This window comes from Cariama cristata, unplaced genomic scaffold (genome assembly GCF_000690535.1).
Source record: "Cariama cristata isolate BGI_N322 unplaced genomic scaffold, ASM69053v1 scaffold10265, whole genome shotgun sequence".
NCBI lineage: Eukaryota > Metazoa > Chordata > Aves > Cariamiformes > Cariamidae > Cariama > Cariama cristata.
Window position 1 is genome coordinate 22,390 of NW_009615764.1, and position 18,303 is coordinate 40,692.

The 18,303-nt window shown below is 49.0% G+C and overlaps 1 protein-coding gene across 1 annotated transcript; it reads right to left on the reverse strand.

The window, feature by feature from the left end:
* Positions 1–205: 205 nt before the first annotated feature.
* On the reverse strand, positions 206–13,031 carry LOC104155947 (aquaporin-7-like). Its single transcript, XM_009699940.1, has 7 exons — positions 13,003–13,031; positions 9,333–9,441; positions 6,149–6,275; positions 3,726–3,863; positions 2,872–2,990; positions 1,250–1,467; positions 206–365 (listed from the first exon to the last, which is right to left on the reverse strand). Exons 1-7 carry the CDS (start codon positions 13,029–13,031, stop codon positions 206–208), a joined length of 900 nt encoding a protein of 299 aa, XP_009698242.1.
* Positions 13,032–18,303: the final 5,272 nt, after the last annotated feature.

Consider the following 18,303-nt stretch of genomic DNA (forward strand, 5'->3'; position numbering starts at 1 on the left):
GAGTCTCAGAGACCCAGTTTGTCTGGTTAAGCAGAGTAGGTTTATTGAAGACTAGTCACCCATTTCTCCACCTGCAGGGCAGAGAAACAGTGTGGTCCGGCAACACCATTGCACATCCCCTTATCCACTTGGTTCCCCTTTGGCTGTCAGTCCATACATCAACATAGGCTTTGCTGTCAGGCCCTTTCCTCGGAGCATGTGGCCGTCACAGCGTAGAAGTCTCTACCACTGTCCGTCCTTTCTCATTTCCACTTTCTGGGACAGGTTGGTTGTGAAAATCAATGAAGAGTTTGTGGATTAAAACAGCAGCAAGACTTCCCAGAGTCGGAGCTGTGAGTGGGACCCACCACCAGTGATGTCCAGCCCTAAAACGAAACACAGAAGAGGCGGCCAGTGAGGCAGACAAACCGCCGCCCTGCCATCACATGGCACAGGGTGAGGTGAGCTGAGTCTGCTGGGGCAGGGGTGAGCTGTGTGAGGTGTCTAGTCCTGCTTCACATACTGGGCCCTACAACTGGCTTAGACAAGTTCTTTATCTATCAGCATAATTGTTGGAGGGAGGATCCTTTTCCCTGTCGGCCTGGGAAAGTGACTCGGCACTGTCTGCAGGTTTCTTGTTCTCTGACAGTGTGATCCTGATGAGTGTGACTGTCAGACAGACACACACACAAACACACACACACCCCTTTTCTCTTCACATTTGCAATAACATCTGCACCTCCTCTACCAAGCTCTCAAAGATATTTTCTGGAAATTTAATAAAAATGGGCAGCCGGGACAGGAGACTCTGCTAATGCCTGCACAATGCAAAAGTCATAGCACGGCACCATCTTACTAAATAGGGGAAGGCAGGGTTTCATCTCCAGATTCAGACATCTAAATTTAGGAGACCTGTTCAGCAATTGAACTGTAAGTACCTGCTTTCAGGTGAGACGAATCGCTCTCTGACTCTCCAGCCACTGCAATAACCAGCTAGATCTCCAGCTAACAGGTAGCCAGTTTGGTGCCCAAATTGGTGTATCTGAATGTCAAGAGGAATCCCATGCTGGAGAATTAGTGTATCCCAAATTTTGTGCACATAAAGCATGGGGATCCTCTATGCATAAGCCTTGCTCTTTGAAAATAGAGAACACATTCTGCAGCAATACTGTCACTTGGTCCAAAGAAAAAGGCTTCATGATCATTTTATCTTGGGCTTATCTCCTGTCCTTGCAATCTGAGCAGTGTAAAAGCAAAATGGGTCACTCACGTGAAGACCTCCATCCCCCAGCCAGCGATTGCCGTGAAGACCCTGGGGGGCAGGTCCCGGGAGGGGTTTATGGCATAGCCTGTGTTCATCCCCATCCCCAGGCCAATGCCCAGGACCAGGATACCCGTGAGCAGGGCCTGTGTGCCTTTCAGGGCTCCGTTGTTTTTCTCATCGTGGATGATTAGAATGCCCAGGACCAGCATCACTGTTGCCGTAAACTGCAGGAACAGGAAAGGGAGAACAGGTCAGGAGAGAGAATGGGGCAGACGGATCCTGCTCAGCAGACAGGAAGAGACTCCCCAGAATGGAAGAGCAGATGGGATTCATGATCTGATCAAGGCAGGAAGGACCTCAATGTTACTCCCTCCTCAGAGGTGGACTGAAGAAAATTCTTGACTCATTTCCTAGCAAAACATCCCCACTTCATCACCAAAAACACTCTAGGACTGATATGAACTTCTCAGCACTATGAACTGCTCTCACTCCACCTTTCAAATTAGGGACATGGGCTATTTTAAGTACATTTCGTCTAACAGAGGCAGGGCCATAACAGACCACTAACGAGACAAATCTGATCCTCCCTAGAGGGAGTGATGTTTTACATAGCCTGTTGCATTAGCCCTTTCAGGACTAAAAGGAGATACCAGGTTCTTATGTGGAAACTGAATCTCCTGTCTGTGACAACACATAGCTGGTATTTGGAGATCTGCAATGTCCAAGAGGTCAGGAACTTCAGTTTGAATAGAGGCGATGACTCCTGTCTCTTTCTGCTTCAGAAAATGCAGCTGGAGAGCCTTGGACTGCTTGCAGAGATGCCAGCAAAAGCAGAAACTCTGCAGCTCTTGGCAATGCATTGTCACTGTCATTTGCTTTCTTATGCAGCAAGGACAGTGCATGCCTCACAGGAGGCTGAGTGATCAGGTCCCCACCTGTAGGCTTTCCAGCCCTCGCCATCCTCCTCATCATGCCCAGAGAAGAGTTTTGTCAGCTCAGAGGCAAAAGCACAGGCTTCATCAGATTTCAATTGGAAGCGAATCTTCCTGCTCCGGTGTCCCAGTGCTCCATGTCCCCTGAAGCATCTCTTTCCTATTTCTGGGCATCTGGACATTGTGTTGTATGCTGGGGATCAACTGTACGCAGTCTAAATTGGGCTGTTCAGACCCTAGAGGTTCAATCCAGACAGGCTGTGTTCACGTGAAGACAGTCCTGGGCCCTCTGTGCCAGTGAGGGGCAGCCAGCAGAGCTGCCTGGAAGCATGGAACATGTGTAGGATCCAAAAAGGCGAAGAACAGTTCAGGGAACTGCCCAGACCCCAAAGGAAATGGTTCCTGATGTACCTCAGCTTCTCACTTCCCATTGCTTGGGCTGCATGCAGGGAAGGTGTTTGGAGGGCACTTGGACCAAGCTGCAGAGCAGCCCATAGGCATTACCTTTGAGGCTTGCTTAGCCACCAAGGTGCCTTGGATCCTACCTGTCAGGCACCTGCCTGGATAGTGGGCTCCTTGGAGTAGGGGTTGTGATTCTATCTGCACACATTGCACTGTGAGTCCCCTGTAGCAGACCTGCAGTAGCACCTGTGACCACCCACCTTCTCCTAGCACACCACAGCAGACCCCACTGACCTCTGTGAAGAAGCCCCCCAGCAAGGACAGATAGGGAGCGGGGTAAGTGGAGAAAATCGACGCCGTGGCAACTGGTCCTGTCACTGTAAAGTTCCCCTTGGTGTAGTCATACAGAGCATCTAGGAGAAATGGAAATTATGGGAGGTAGCACAGAGTTCATCCCACATGGCACGTACGCAAGTCCAGCCGTTGCAGCGAGCACGGACACCAAGGGGAAGAGAGGCAATGGGATATATGATGGAGGTGACTCACCCCTCACAGGGCATGATCTCACTGATACCTGTTACCCACAGACTTTGGTCTGCAGTTGCTTCCTCAAGCCTGCCAGCTCCCTGTCCCTGCTTCAGGAGCCTGGGGCGGGCTGGATGCTCTGGAGGCCTCCATCCCTCTGCCCTTGGAGACTAAGACATGCTGGAGGCAATGGGCGGTGGGTTCTCTGCTCACAACCCGTAACCACAGAAGACTGCTGTCCTGTTTTCCACACACCAGCATAGTCCCCCAGAGCTCCAGTTGTACCTAATACATGGTAGTCTATCTAACTCAAGCCCTTGCAGACCCTGGAAACAAAATGCTGACAAAATGCAGCTACTGGCCTTGAGTTGAGGACAGGTTTTCACAGTGGGAACGCCCTGAGCAAAAGGAATTGTGTTCTCCAGGAACTACACATCCTTCCCAGAGATATCTGGGCCCTGCTCTGGCCTTGACCTATGAAGGTCTGTCCCACAAGCCAGGAGCTCGCCCTCCTCACCCAGACATCATGCTGGGTACTGTAAAAGGAAATATTTTTGATGAACTGTGAGTTAAGACTGAAATGGTACCCACAGCAACCCCTGTGATAAAAGACACAACCATACCGTAGTAGAGGCCAAAGACGGTGGCTGCTGCCGTAAAGGAGCCCAGGAACTGGCCGATCAGATAAGCTGGGAGCTTTCTCCAGGGGAGGTTTCCTAAAATGCAGTGTGTAAGTGTGATGGCAGCATTCAGATGAGCTCCTGCAAAATCACAGCAAAAGAGAGTGTCCTCAACCCTGATGCAGCTGTTTTGTTTTGGAGCATGCCCCACACCCCACAGTAATCACCCAGACCCTTCTCCAGAACACCAAGACTTTCTCAGGTCAGGGTCTCTCTCCTGCACAGACTCAAAACTGACCCGTTTTGCCTGGGCAACTGAATGATACAGGGCAGAGAACTCCTAGCTTTAGTCCTCTAAAAATTCTGTAGACCACAGGCTGCCTCCAGAGAGTGGGTCATCTCACCTGACAGAGATACCTCTCTTGGCACAGCATGAGTTTCCCTCTGTGTGGGCTCTCTGTTCAGCTTAAAGGGAGCCCAGAACTTAGGCTCATCACCGCCTTTTATATGGCTACATGTAGATAAGACAAATCTTATCCCAAACAATCACAAGGCCTTCTGAAATCATCTGATAGACAAGGAGGGTAACATCCTGGCAGAGCTGAGCACCCCAGCTGATGGGAGCTGCAGGCCCTTAGCACATCTGGCAGGCAAGGCACCAGACACTTGGGGAAACAAACTGCAAAATCAACCACTGATGCCCCATGTCTTCATGTCTGCAAAGCAAATCCTACACAGGGCTGTCGGCAGGGGCTCAGATTAGCTCTTAGATGTCACTGCATTGAGAAGGGGTTACCAGGGTGGTCAATCCTGCCCACACCGTGGTGGCTTCCACTAGTGTGGAGCAGACTCTGTGCTTCTCTTGCAGAGTTTGTAACCTTGGACTGCATTTCTTCACATCTTTCAGGATGTGGGTTTCACACAGTGCAAGACCAGTTTTCCCTGTTTTGAGTGGACACTTTCTATGGAGGAGGTTAGTATCACAGTGGTGTTTTTGGAGAAAGACTGAGTGGATTCAGGTGTGTTGCCCTCGGTGCAAACCACATTTGTTCTCCAGGCCTCATCTCCACATGAGTCCAAAGAGAATATTTGCTTTTCCTGCCTAGTTAATGTAAACTTTTGGGATTAATAAATATTTCAACCTTAGTGACCATCTCCTATTCCAGACTCAGAAAGGGGTAAGATGCAGACACATACCATCTCATCAAAGTACAGGACAGAGTGAAGTGAAAGTGCATGAAATGCCTGCTACAGTGCCATAACCTCAACTGAAATGGGAGGGAGATCTCTTTTTCTTTGATCCTCTGATCCTTTGCAGGTATAACCAGCCATTTCACAGATCACAAAAAGCATCTTGTGACACAAATAAAGCCAAAATACCATGCCAGGAAGCCCTGAAGCTGCCTCCAGAACCAGACTGTTACTGGCTGAACTGAGACCTCTTCTCCCACCTCCCAGCCCTCAGCAGGTCAGCTCCATCTCAAACATCACCTGGGACTGCAGGGACCTACTTTCCTCAGCCCACTTTCCCCAAGATGTCTCCACCAGCTCCGAAAGGACAGGGAGACCAAGAGCTGACTGCTCACATGGAAAATTTTTCTTTTCCAAGCCAGCTCTAGCCTTCATCTCTCTGCTCCAACAGTTCAAGAGCAAGGACTTACTTTAATTTTCTGTCCACTAGTGCCCTTAATCTCTTCTCTTGGTACTAATGAATGCAGAAATTGCACAAGGCAAAGGTAATGCTCTGTCATATGAGAGATACCACTGCATGGCCCTGGAACACCACCTCCTGAGTTTGTGTGGGGTGTGTCTGCATGGGTGTGGATGATAAGGAGTAAATTTGCATACCATTCCTTGTTGCAACATCAGCAGTAAGCTCTCCTTTGCAATAAATTATTTACTTCCATATGGATTGTATTGGCAGCATGTTTTCAGAGCTCCTGGTCTCCTTCAGCCATGATGGCATTTCCCAAGTGCCAAATGGGGACACTTCTGAAACCTGGCTCCACTGACCTCAACAGGAGGGGATGGCCAAACCTCCACCACTCTCCATGTCCTGCTTGCCCTTGTCTCAGCTCAGGACATGCGTTTGGGGTCAGCATGCTGTAGGTACGCTGTGCCTGCCTTGCCCCCTGCTTCTCCTGACCTTGCTGCACCATCACAACTCCTTGGCTTGATTTCAGACCTGCCTCCCCCCTGCGGACTTGGCTGTGATTACTGGGTCACAAGGCTGACCCTGGTTATGGTCACCAGACCTGCTCTGCTATTCTTGCTTGGGGACCCAAGGACTGCCTTTTTTTCTGGTGAGGTCGCTGCTCTGCCTTGCCATGCCATCACCCACCCCTCCACAGCCCACTCCTGCTGCCCACGATGCATGTGGCCTTTACGGGACATAGAGATATCCCATGCTCGAGTGTCCTGCTCACCAGAGATTCCTCCAGCTGCGTGGATGCCCAAGGTAACACCAATGCCAAATCCCAAATTGATGCTCAGATACTGCCCAAAGTTTCCTCTTCCTAACACCACTTGTGCTGCAGAAGACAAGCCAAGGACCTAATGCAAGCAAAAAGAAAGAGAGAAAGGAGTCTTAAAAGCAGTGTTATTGCTGTGGTGGACTGAGCTTCTTCACTTCTTTTTCTGCAATACTAATAAACTCCCAAAGACAGGAAGACTCTAAGGTGCCCCTGGTCTGGTGATGAAGAAAGAGCAAGTCCCCTGCAAAAATTGAAGTGGTACCTGGGTTATTCCTCATTGGAGCCCGTCACACCAAACCAGGCACTCTAGTCATGGTTGGGTCAAGGGAGACAAACCCCAAATGCGCACATCGAGATTCGAGGCTCAGGAGGGATCACTCACACAACTACGGAAAGGGCATCTGTGCCTAAAACCAGGGTCATGAGCCAGGGGAGCATCACCGCAGACTGCTCGGAGACAGTGCCCAAGATGGATGGAAGGATGGTAGGCAAATTCTTGTCGTCTTACTTTTCCTAGTGTGCAATTTATTGACTAAAAATGTAATTTGGGTAGAACACAGCTATTTGCCAAACTTAACTCTAATTTTGGTGACTTATTCCAGTGAAAAACAAGGAAGGAAATTCTGGTTTGACTTTTCCTTTCAACACATGTACTTTCAGTCTGAAAACTGCCAAAGTTTCAGTATTTTTTTAGTAACTAAAGGGGAACTGGGAAAAAACTAAAACTAAAAGTAAACACTCTCCAGCAGGAAAAGATGTATTCAAGAAATTGCTCTGACCTGGAAGTAAATTCTGTTTCACTGTTTTAATGTGGTCAGAGAGTGGAAAAATCAGTTCTTTGCACAGCTCTTATATGGAAATCTGGAGAAGGACAAAGCTTCTCTTGAGGTTTCTGTCTCACAAACAACTTAGGGGTCGGAGAGTGTATCCTATTCCTTGGAGTGCACTGATGTTTATCCAGGGTAACATGTACCTCCAAGATGTACCTGTGTGTATATCTCATACACACAGACCACACTCTGTGCTCTGCACAGAGCTACAGCCTCTATGCTGTGAGCCCTTATCAGTCTGCCTCAGCAAAAGCCCCAAAAACCAGTGTTTAGGATGTCCCCCAGCGTCTGCAAAACCCTTGCAAAAACTCTGCCTATTCATCTCTGACTTTTCCAAAGCCACATCCAAGAGAAGCCAAATGCATAAGGCAGAGGTTTTGTAGCACAGCACACAGGTGCAGAGGGAGGGGTGCTGCGCAGAAGACATGACTGTGGCAGCTGAACACCAGTATCCTGAAAAAAACACAGGACAAGCCACAGAATCTATTTTTCAGCATAGAGCCAAACCTCTGGTCTTGTCTTCTATTCTCACAGTCCCAAAATATCCTCTTTTTTTTTCCTACCGCCCTACTCCTTGTGCTATTTGCTCCTGCTGCCTGGTTCTCTCCTTTATGAGCATTGCACATCCATTAAAGTGAGAGGCTGTAGGTTGAGTGCTGTCATCCAAATAAGAGCCATCCAGGCATCCTGGAGATGCATTCAGCACATTCCCAGTTGCACTGAGGGGCAGGGGGTTGCTGAAGAGTTGGATGCTGGATGCTGTGCTTGGATGCTGGATGCTGTTTGTTGCCAGCCCTTCATGGTGGTCCATGTGCGGTGTCCCTTCTCCTATTCTATTCCCTCATGGGGATCAGTGAGGGAAGAGCCAACGTGAGCTGCAAGCTACAAAATCTGCCTTGCACTGTCAGAGTGCAGGGAAAAGCCTCCTCCTCACGCTGCTTCCCAGAGGCAGCCCTAGCAGGACACCCCTGAACTTGTTCTTTGTCACCTGACAACCTCCACCACCAAAAACCAAAGGAGATGGAGAAGGGAAATGGTTTGCTCAGCTCCTGCCGAGGAGTCACAGATGTCTGTGCTCTGACTTCCAATGCATGCAAAACCACCTGTGTTGTAGGAGTGAACTTCAAGGAGCTGGATGTGCAGTAAGATGTGATAAAAGGCAAGCATCCTTTGCATATGCAGTCATTGCCCTTGAAAATAAGCGCCTTTATCTGTACAGACAGCTGTGTCAAAATGTCCCCGTGCTTACAGAAATCTGATCTTCTTCCTGTGCAAATCTCCAAGAACAAGTAATTTGTGTTACCCCAAGCTGTTCCGTGCCAGCCTCTGTCCAGTCCAAAGTGTCTCAGCCCAGACTAAGCTCAGGTGTAGTAAATTGGCACAGATAGCTATTAGACCTTCTCAGAGGGAGGATCTCATTTTGCTATGTTGGTACAATACATGAAGGCTCTGGTCCTGCTGGGCACCTCACCCCCACCAGGGATCAATTCTGACTGCAAAACCTTCCTTGCCCTCTCCCCAAACACCTGAAAAGTGGCCCGAGAGCTCAACACCACTTCAATTTTCTGCATGAAACAGATCCCTCAGGCAAGGATGGAGTTTCTTTATGATTCAAATAAACACTATTCATTTGCCAGCACAAGAAAACCAGAAGTGAAATCCTGGCATGCTTTACACCTGCTAATTACATTTCCTAATGGTGAGTTGTGGCTCCAGAGAGTTTCACAGACGTTCATTACCCTGACAATCCCAAGAGGAGGATGGCTGAATGCTGTTCTCATTTCACAGGGGCTGTCAGTGGTAGAGCAGTCAGAGTCTGCTCCCCAAACTTGTGCAGAACCCCCCAACCACACCATCACCTCTGGCACAGCAGGAAGAAAAGCACGGTTCACTGCCTGGGATCTTTCAGGGAGTTTGGCACAAGCGTTGCGTTGCCCCATCTAACCAGACACTGCTCTTTGGTTTCATTCCCAGACTTTTCCTTAGTTTCCTCCTAGAAGAGAACTGAAACAGTGGCTCATCCCAACCTGTTTCACCCTCTCACAGCACCCACTTCCCACCCTCCACACATCTTTTTTTCCTCCAGAAGGTCTTTGACAGATGATCTTCCCGATGGGAAGCTGTCACCCCACCAGAGCAGAGGGGTGAGCAGTAGCAACCAGCTGCTGAGCAACCCTGAGAATGAGGTAGGAAACCACCGACTACAAATTGCTGCTGCAAACACTTACCCTCTCACCGACCCTGAGTGCGCACACACACACACACACACGCACAGACATGCAAGTTTGGGCCAGTCTTCTCCTTACCATGAGGATGAACATCCCCAGTGCTTCTGCCAGCAGCTCCCTGATGGTGCCACTTCGAATCGTGAGCGCCTTCTGAATCTTCTCCAGCATTTTGCTCTCCGGCTCCAGTCTGCAGCCGCGGGAGCTCCTGTTGTGACAGCACACTTCATTGCACTGAGCTAAGTTACCCTTTGAAACTTGGCACCCTCCCTTCACCCCCAGACACCTTCATTCATTTGGTTAATGGTGAACAAGCTAATAAAGTAGCAGTTATCTTCAGAGTCTTCCCACACACACGTGTTATCTCTTTAAAACTGTATGGTAAGGATGCAATATTTCTGCTACCAGGGCATTGCAAACACTGTGCCTCTGCCCAGAAGCATCCTATCTCCGGAGTGAGGGAGCTGTAAATATCCTTGGTGTGCTCCTAAAGCCTGTCTTTCTCCATAACCTTTTTCATAGGAACCAAACAGGAATTTTGTTTCTGCTCTGCATTGTAACTGACTGGTTGATGGTTTGGTGACATTTTTGTTTTTAACAGGTGGGATTAGGACCATTTGCCTGTGCTTTGCAGGACTGTTTGGATGCCCAGCCTGCAGTGAGAATGCTCTGCCTGGAGCTGGTGTGCACAGCTGTCTGCAGCTGGGAAGAACACAATGCCTTGAGTGTTGCTTCAGGTTGAATATTTGCTCTTACTGAATGCACCTGTGCTGCAGCTTCCATCACAGTAGTGGAGAGCCCCCCTGCCAACCCCTCAGTCTGTCCTCTCATGTGGCGTATGGAGAGGTCAGTCTCGGCAATGGTCCCCAGAGACCTTCAATCTCATCTGGCTGTCAGAGCAGAGCCCTGACTGTCCTGATTTCTCATCCATCTCCTGATTCCCTCTGCTTATCTCCCTGCTGGGCAGATGCTCTTAGCTCTCCACTGTGAAAAATTTTTAATACTTTGCTTAATCACCAAAAAAGTTAAACACTCAAGACCTTCTTCCGTGAGCCTTATCTGGTTCTTTGCTGGTTTTCTTTGCCTTTCTCTCAACCCGCTGCAGCTTCTCAGTGTAGCTCTGGAGAGGACACGGTGCATAGCTCTGGAGAGGTTACTAGCAGCAGCCCTGATGGGATCAAAGCACTCTGCTCATTCTGCCTCTGGTGTTACCTCCCTCTGCACTACTGCATTGCAAAAGTTCCTGAGCTTTTCGTTCACCCACAGGACACCGAGCAGCTGTATGGAAGAACCTCTGTTGTGGTTTAACCCTAGCCAGCAACTAAGTACCACACACCGGTGGGATAGGGAGGAGGACTGGGAAAAGGCAAAACCCATAGGATGAGATGGGTTTAGTAGTTGAAGTCAAGTCAAATGTAATAATAATAATAACAACAACAACAATAATAATAACAACAATAATAATAATCACAACAATAATAATAATAATAATATGAATAATAATAGTAAAGTAGTGAAAAGGGAGATAACAAAGAGAGAGAGAGAAGAGTAAAACCAAAGAAAACCAAGTGATGCACAACCCAATCGCTCACCACCCACTGACTGACGCCCAGCCCGTCCCTGAGCAGTGATCTGCCCCTCCCCACCACCTCCTCACCGTTTATATACCAGACTTGATGGCCATGCCGTTCTATGGTATGGAATAGCCCTTTGGTTGGGGTCAGCTCTCCTGGCCGTGCTCCCTCCCAGCCTCTCGTGCCCCTCCTCGCTGGCAAAGCACAGGGAACTGAAAAGTCCTTGACTTAGGATAAGGACTACTTAGCAACAACTAAACCATCAGTGTGTTATCAACGTTATTCTGATATTAAATCCAAAACACACTGTATCAACTACTAAGCAGAAAATTAACTCTATCCCAGCTGAAACCAAGACGTCTTCTCTTCTCCATAAAAGTTTGTCTATCTTGTGGCAGGGAAGGGTTTTATGGACTGGGGTAAGGCCTTCTCCGGTGACAGTTTAGCTATTGACCTCAGTGAACACCTGGCTAAGTATGCAGTAATTTACTAGTCTCTCTCTGATACTGAGGACTGTCTAATCATAGTGGATGATAATCATACTGCTGGCAAGGGTGTTATTTGTCCTACAAGTCTGTGAGCCATGCTGTGGCACAGAAAAAGTGGCCGATAAATCTTTCCAGGTCACTTCGTTCTGTGCCGTGCAAACATTTATTGGTGGAGTACATGAACACGGGTCCTGGAGTACCAGGTCAGGGTGGTGACAAGAGTCTCAAGTTTCTTCTGCACATGGTAATTTCCAGCTGACATGTAAAACTGAGGTCCTGGCATCAGCGTGTATTGGAGATCTCACAGCCTTTCATAGATGAACAAGGTGAGAGTGGGTCAGTATCCTCCACAACTGGACCTACAACTTTGTTTTTCACTCCTAGATCTCAGGGAGCCTTCCAAGTAGATACCTCCCCTGTAGGCAAACAAGAAAGCTGCTGTGTCTCTGAAAGGCTTTGTTTCCTGCATTCAAGCGTTAACTATAGGCATCTCCATATTCTAATTTGGGCTGAAAAACGGACAGCTATTTTCTGGGAACATCAGGCTCCCATAAACTTGCAGTCTTCTCAGTGAAAAAAATCCCAGTTTGCAATAGAAATCTTTGGTTTGGTGATAATGTTTGCAGCATAATCCCCAATATTACCACCAAATTCCCTAAAACTCCAGCATGCTTCTAGGATGGCATCATGGATCACTGGATGTGTCTCTTGCCACTGCTTATCCTTTTACACAGGTCATTCCACAAGATGGCACCGAGACATTAATTTCTTCCTTAAAAGTGTTCAGAAAGGTTCCTCTGTTGGCTGCTGAAAATGTGAGAAGCCTTTAGTTTTAGGCTTCCTCTGGGCATTTTTAGAGATTAAAGAAAGGTGATCTGCCAGTGTTTAAGGAGTGTAACAACAACAAGAACAAACACCTTTCTATAGGTCCTGTAGGGCAAAGCACCTTTGTTGTGACAGCACACAAAATCGAAGTATGTGAGCCTGTGCCTGTCACCCTCTGCTTTATAATCAGCAGAGAAAACCAGGCAGCTCCAAAGGGCAGTTCATCCCCACCTAAAATAAACATCTGACGCCAGACCTATGAGTCACATTGGATGCTGGCAGTTTCCCTCCAGTGCTTGCACTGGGGATGCAGAGTGATCAGCTCCAGCATGCACACCCACATGGAGGTATCTATGGCCAGGTGAGCCGGGCTACCCTGCCTCCCTCAATCCAGATGTGGTGATCGTGAATGAGCACAACCAACCACGTCAGTCAGCCAAGAGCTGGACCACAAAGATCTGCCAGTTGCCCAACACGACCAATTAGTACTTGCATGGTTTCGCCTACCTGTGGGGCTGACAAGCACCTCTGGGGTCACCAGATACAGTCTCCTACTAACAGGCAGCCACACCATATCTTCCCTTTCGTGACCTGGCCAGTCTCTATTTTAGGGGAAAGTGCTTTTTGCCCTAACTCTTCCTGTTGGAAACCTGTTACCAGAATGTGCTGCTCTGGAGATTAGAAACTTTCTGCTAAGTTTCAGCCAACTTCTCAGAGCTGTTTATTCACACGCCAGCATTAGCCCATCACAGTCATGAGTTAACTTATTTCTCACAGGTGCTATCCCATAAAGTTTTCATATAAGGTTTGTTAGAAGAGCATTAGCCACTCATGCTTAGCTCTGCACCACCACCTGATGTTTACCTTGTCTTGCTTACAGGTTGAAACTTCATTCAGCATTGACCTTACAATGATTTTACCATGTTTTCCACTGCACATTAAGCAATAACCTGCTAAACCAAACCCATTTTCTTCCCAAAGGCAGGTGTGCTTTCAGCACTAGTAATAAAGGCCTCTGTTTGGAGAGGAAAACTTTGGCACAATCAAGGCCCAGTAACTGTGCTGATATTGATACCCATCATACTGAAGAGCCTGGGGAACAACCTCCCTGGGTCCTGCTAGAGCAGCCCTGGGAAGGATAAGCATCCAAGGACTCCAGGGTACTCATATTTCTGCAAGGAATAATTTCTCTGACTCACTTTGACAGTGCACATGTTTCCTCTGCACCAAGGAGCTCATTTATCTCTTAATTGCCCTAATCAACAGCCGGAACATTGCCACTCCATTAGCTTCAGCCCTGCTGGTGGAGCATTAACTTCTCCCCCGAGGCTGAGATGCCCAAGAGCAGACAGCACAGCAGAGGAGCTCCTCACTGTGGATGAGGACAGCTTGCTTCTCCATTAGACCAAATGAACACAGCACCAAGACATCTCCAGGCCCCTTTAGGAAGCAAGGCCAAGTCAGAGAGACCAGCACAACACTGGTATGACCTCAGCTGTCGAGGACAGACCCCACTTGATGTACCCTAGAGCACCCGCACCCTGTGGTCTTGCATTTAACACTGATGGTCTATCTCCTCCTCTTCTTTATGGATGGCAGGCACTAAGCAAGTCACAGACACCCCAGATATTTGTCTCTCAGCAGATGCCTTTGCTCTCCATACTGTTACACAGCTCCCCATTCCCAGGATACCAGCATCCACAACCTTTCGGCTCGCCCTGCACACCATCACCCCTTGCCCTGAAGCTGGCCAAAGACCCATCACCTGCACATGCTCCTTTCCTGTGAAACCGGGCTAGCTCTTACCGTGCTGGGCAGAAATGGGAGCTGGAAGGACCAACGGAGGGACGTGGTGGCACGACGGTGGGATCGTGCTCCAGTCCGCAGCCCTTCGCTTCACTCTCCTGGGGCATGGTGCCTCCCCGCCCCAGACTGCTAAAGCTCGCTCAGCTGGAGGTAATCCATGAGGCAGCCGTGTCAGCAGGAGAGGAATTATATGGCTTTTATTGGTCATTAGAGGGAGAGCAGGGCTATCCAGAAAGGAGTCACCTGGGGTGGCACTGGCCCCATTTTTGGGCAATAGAGAGGAGGGCGCCTGGGCTGCCCTGGCTGGAGACTTACCACATTGGGCCATCCTCCCCTCCTGCCCTCGTCTGGCTTACCAGACAGAATCAGGTTGGTTTTATATACAGCAAAACATGATGGTTTTTGAGGTATCCTGCTAGCTTCGATCTGGGCAAAGCCCTGGAAAGGCTCCCCCATGCACAGGTACAGGGCATTTAACAGAAAGAGAAACAGAGGCACACGGGCACCTCAGGTCCCGCAAGAGACTTGAGGTACCTGTGGGATTTCCACAGAGGTCCTGCCAGCTCCTAATCTGCTGTACCTTCCCATTCCCTGTCCAGTCCCTGACTCGTAAGCATCTTGTTCTCCTGACCTGCTCAGTGTCAGGCTCCGCACCATACCCCTGTGTGTGGAAGCATCCGCCTGCCTGCCCTGAGACCCCACTGCAGGGCTCCCCCACATCCAGGTAGAGAGCAGCAGGCTCTGTGGGTGCAAATGCTCCCACTGAGCTTTGAGCCGCCTCCTCGGGTCTGCTTTCAATCTACAGATAAGGCAAAACCCGGGGAAACCACTGGGCTCGCAGGACATCATCACCCTGGAGATAAGAGGAGCCAGGCTATCTCTTGGAGGAGCGTGAACATCCGTGCTCTGAAAGGAGAGATTAAAGGGGAAAAGCTGCAGGCTAAGGAGGAGACACTGGGTGAGCTGGATGAGGTCCTAAAGTTGCAGACCCTGGTGGAGCCAGCACAGTGATCTGAAAGTTTCCCTGCCTTTGGCTGTACCCTAGAGACAGCACAGCATGGCTGTGTTCTCCTCTTAAATGCAATAAGTTCACTCTTACAAATGGTGCCACTGACAAAACCCCTTGTACTTCATCTCATGCTGTCTCCTCTGCCTCATCCCTCCCCTAGGCACTCCAGTCCAGGACAGCCTGCAGGACCCACCAGCCCAGCATCCCCCTAAAGGCCACCAAAAAAGGCATGAGTCTATGTTAACAGTCCCAAAGAGCAAAACCAGAGCAGGGGCTGACAACAGGAGCACAGCCATGCCTACTCCTTCTGCACTGCTGGAGCAATAGTCAATGCAGTCCTCTTTCACAGCCACCAGATACTTAAGGGTGTGCTGCATCCATACATGGCACTCACATAAGCTACATCTGTAAACCCTTCAAGAGATGATGCTAAACCCATAGGCAAACCATCTTCACTACTAGCTGTGATGCAGATATTTTGTGGGGTGGGGAACCATCTGGTGACACTAATCATTATCCATATGTATAACCAATGAATTACCCAAACCCCAGCTGTCAGCCACATGGCTGTGTTGTCCCATATCATACCTACCATGGGAAGTCCAAAGCCCACCCAACGGCTGGCATGACTCACACCAGTGGTGAGCAATGCTTGCCATGTGGGATTTGTCCTTGCTCTCTCCACAGGGGAGGGAAAGACCAGGATGTAGGTGGCTGGGTCAGCTTTCTCAGAACCACCCCACCCCAGCCCAGAGGGATGCCGCTGGTGCGGACGTGAAGGCATCCAAAGGAGACCCCCGATAACATCCCACTATCGCAGCAGGGAGGAGATGCCACAGATTCCTTGCAGACGTGATCAAATCCCCTCAGACGCTACCCAGCCTCTCCTGGTGCCCCAGGGAGCCCCACAGGCATTTCACTGGAAGTGAAGGTTTACTCCAGAATCAGCCAGACCCTGACCACCCAGCCCCTTTGGCATCTTGTGCTGTTTTGGGAGACAGTAAAGAGGAGCGAGGTGTGGTGGATCTGGATGGCTCTCTGGTCATTCTGTTGGTTCCTGCATGAAAAGCTGTCTATGCAGAGAAACCCATAGAAGCTGAAGATCCACCAGTCAGTGCCACCTGAACAAGAGTCTGTTTTCCTTGCTCATGTAGTTTCCCAGCACAAGTCTTGCATGACAGAAGTGTCAGCTTCACAAATTGGCCCATATTAAGCAGAGCACTGACATGCAGTCTAGTTCCCTAAGCACAGGGCAGCACGTATCAATCATTACTGGCAGTGAAGATGTTCCTAACCCATGCCAAGTACTAAATATTGTTGCTGGACTTTATTGGCCCCATGTTTGTTTTTACATAGACACACAAACACACACATCCATATCAGCCATTTCCTAGTGAAGAAGTAACTGTTGCGTACCACCTTCTCAATTTTGACTTCATAGGAACCTCCTTGGGTTCAAAGTATCAATATATAATCTCATGAGAACGACAGGGGGTCTGTCCCTCACTCCTGACATGAACCTCTTAGAGCTCTCTGCAACCGCCTCAGGGTGTATTTGCACAGGACCTGATGCGATGGGCGTCCGATCACAACACTGCCTCCAGGCTCTGCCACAGGTGCAACATACACACAAATCACTACAGGTCTGTGAAGCTATAGATAGCAATTTTTGCACCTGAAATGTTCATGCATGTGTCAAACTTCGGCATTAGGCACAGTAAGTGCCTAAATGGAGATATCACCTGCAGGAGCAGCCAGTCCAATTCGTAGACTCTACTGGGAAATATGTTGCTTTGCTCACATGGCGTTGACTGCTTACCTTCACAATAAGTTCAAACTGATTTTCATGCATTGGGGTATGTAGTTCGTCTCTAGAAGTCCTTGACACAGGATGCTGCGGCTGATAAAAAGGGATCTAAAGATAGTTATACTAATTCATGAAGATAAAAAGCCACCAACAGCTATTAAACATGTACATTCCTCTATCACAAGTGGTCCCTAGGCTGTGAATTGTTGGAGATTGTAAAATAGCTCTGAGGAAATACATTTGTCCTCTTCACACACTCTTCTCCTATCATACCTAGGATCTCCTCCATGGGACCAACCCATCTCAGTGACCACTGCCTGGCTGACTGTGGTGCCCAGTGGAATAGGATGTTGACCACTTGAGTCACAGGAACAGAAGACTAGCAACATTTACTAGAACATTCTTGAATTTCTCAGTTGTCCCAAGATGTCATGAGAACACTTAAAATCTATTCCCAGCTCTACTACTCACTAGTGTGAGTCCTGAGCATCCACTCCTCCTCCCTACCCAGTTCCCCATCCCCAGGGAGTGACCAAGACACTTCCTTCAGAAGCAGCTTGGGGTGGGCAGAGGAGCTGTTTGCAACTGCTCACAGCATGCTGTGTGATCTTTGCTAAAGAACCTGCCCCAGGTTAATGCTGGAAGTGCCATCAGCTCCTGGGTCATCCTAAGTCATTCACCTCCTCATTGCTCTCTGCTCCTCTGTGCAATGCAGACAGTGAACTCTCACAGTCCCAGGACAGCCAAGGACATACATGTCTCAGCTTCCACTTCACCACTGGTGAGGCCAGTGGTCAGCAGAGCAAGTAAGAGCATCCTTCACACACACACCAGGTCAAGCCATCAGAACAGCTCCCTCAGCTCACCAGAGCACTTACTGTAATGCCTACAGCTGTGCAGCACTTCAGTGGCATTATAGATATAGGAAAAGTTTTAGAAGAGGGAGATCTATTGCACTGTGGTAGAGTCTCCCTTTTCCTTCCTCCCAGAAGCTGGAGGAAGCCACATCATATGCGTCATTTAAGAGCAAACTAGAAGCAAAAGGCACTTGAAAACTCACCATGGGGAACAATCATGCCCTGCTTTAGGGCAGCAAATAAGTGACTTTGTCTTGTTCATGTCATGTTTTATTGCCTCTGCTGTTTGTACAGTGCTTCATGGGAGAAAGTGAGCGAACGGAGCAGGGAGTCTGCTCACTGCTCTCCTGCCTCCTCCCCTGCTCAGGCACCATCTACCCTCACTTTCTGTTCTGCACAGCTCCATGAGACGGCAGCTTTGGATGCAGCACCACTACACTGCACTCTCACAACACTGTCAGCAAGGGCTTGGGGGAGAAAAAGCAGTGCTAGAGCCATGGGAGCATTGCAGGACCCCCACTGGGCTCTCTACCCTGTGCCCAGGGTAAGGGCTCACCCCTTTCTGGGTTTGTTCAAGAGCTTTGGATGAGTTCTAGTTAGTTGTTATTTCTGTCTTACAATTACCCCATGTTTTTTGGACTCTGATTTCTTTGGACCACAAGTTGGCCATGAGGCAGCAATGTGCC

What these genes read in the sequence shown, in the direction of transcription:
- LOC104155947 (XM_009699940.1), bottom strand. Translation starts at nt 13,031, where the DNA reads ATGAAGTTTCAACCTGTAAGCAAGACAAG. An exon ending in CAACCTGTAAGCAAGACAAG is followed by an intron (nt 9,442 to 13,002) that starts GTAAACATCAGG and finishes CCGCGGCTGCAG; the next exon opens with ACTGGAGCCGGAGAGCAAAA. An exon ending in CGCAGCTGGAGGAATCTCTG is followed by an intron (nt 3,864 to 6,148) that starts GTGAGCAGGACA and finishes GTGATTTTGCAG; the next exon opens with GAGCTCATCTGAATGCTGCC.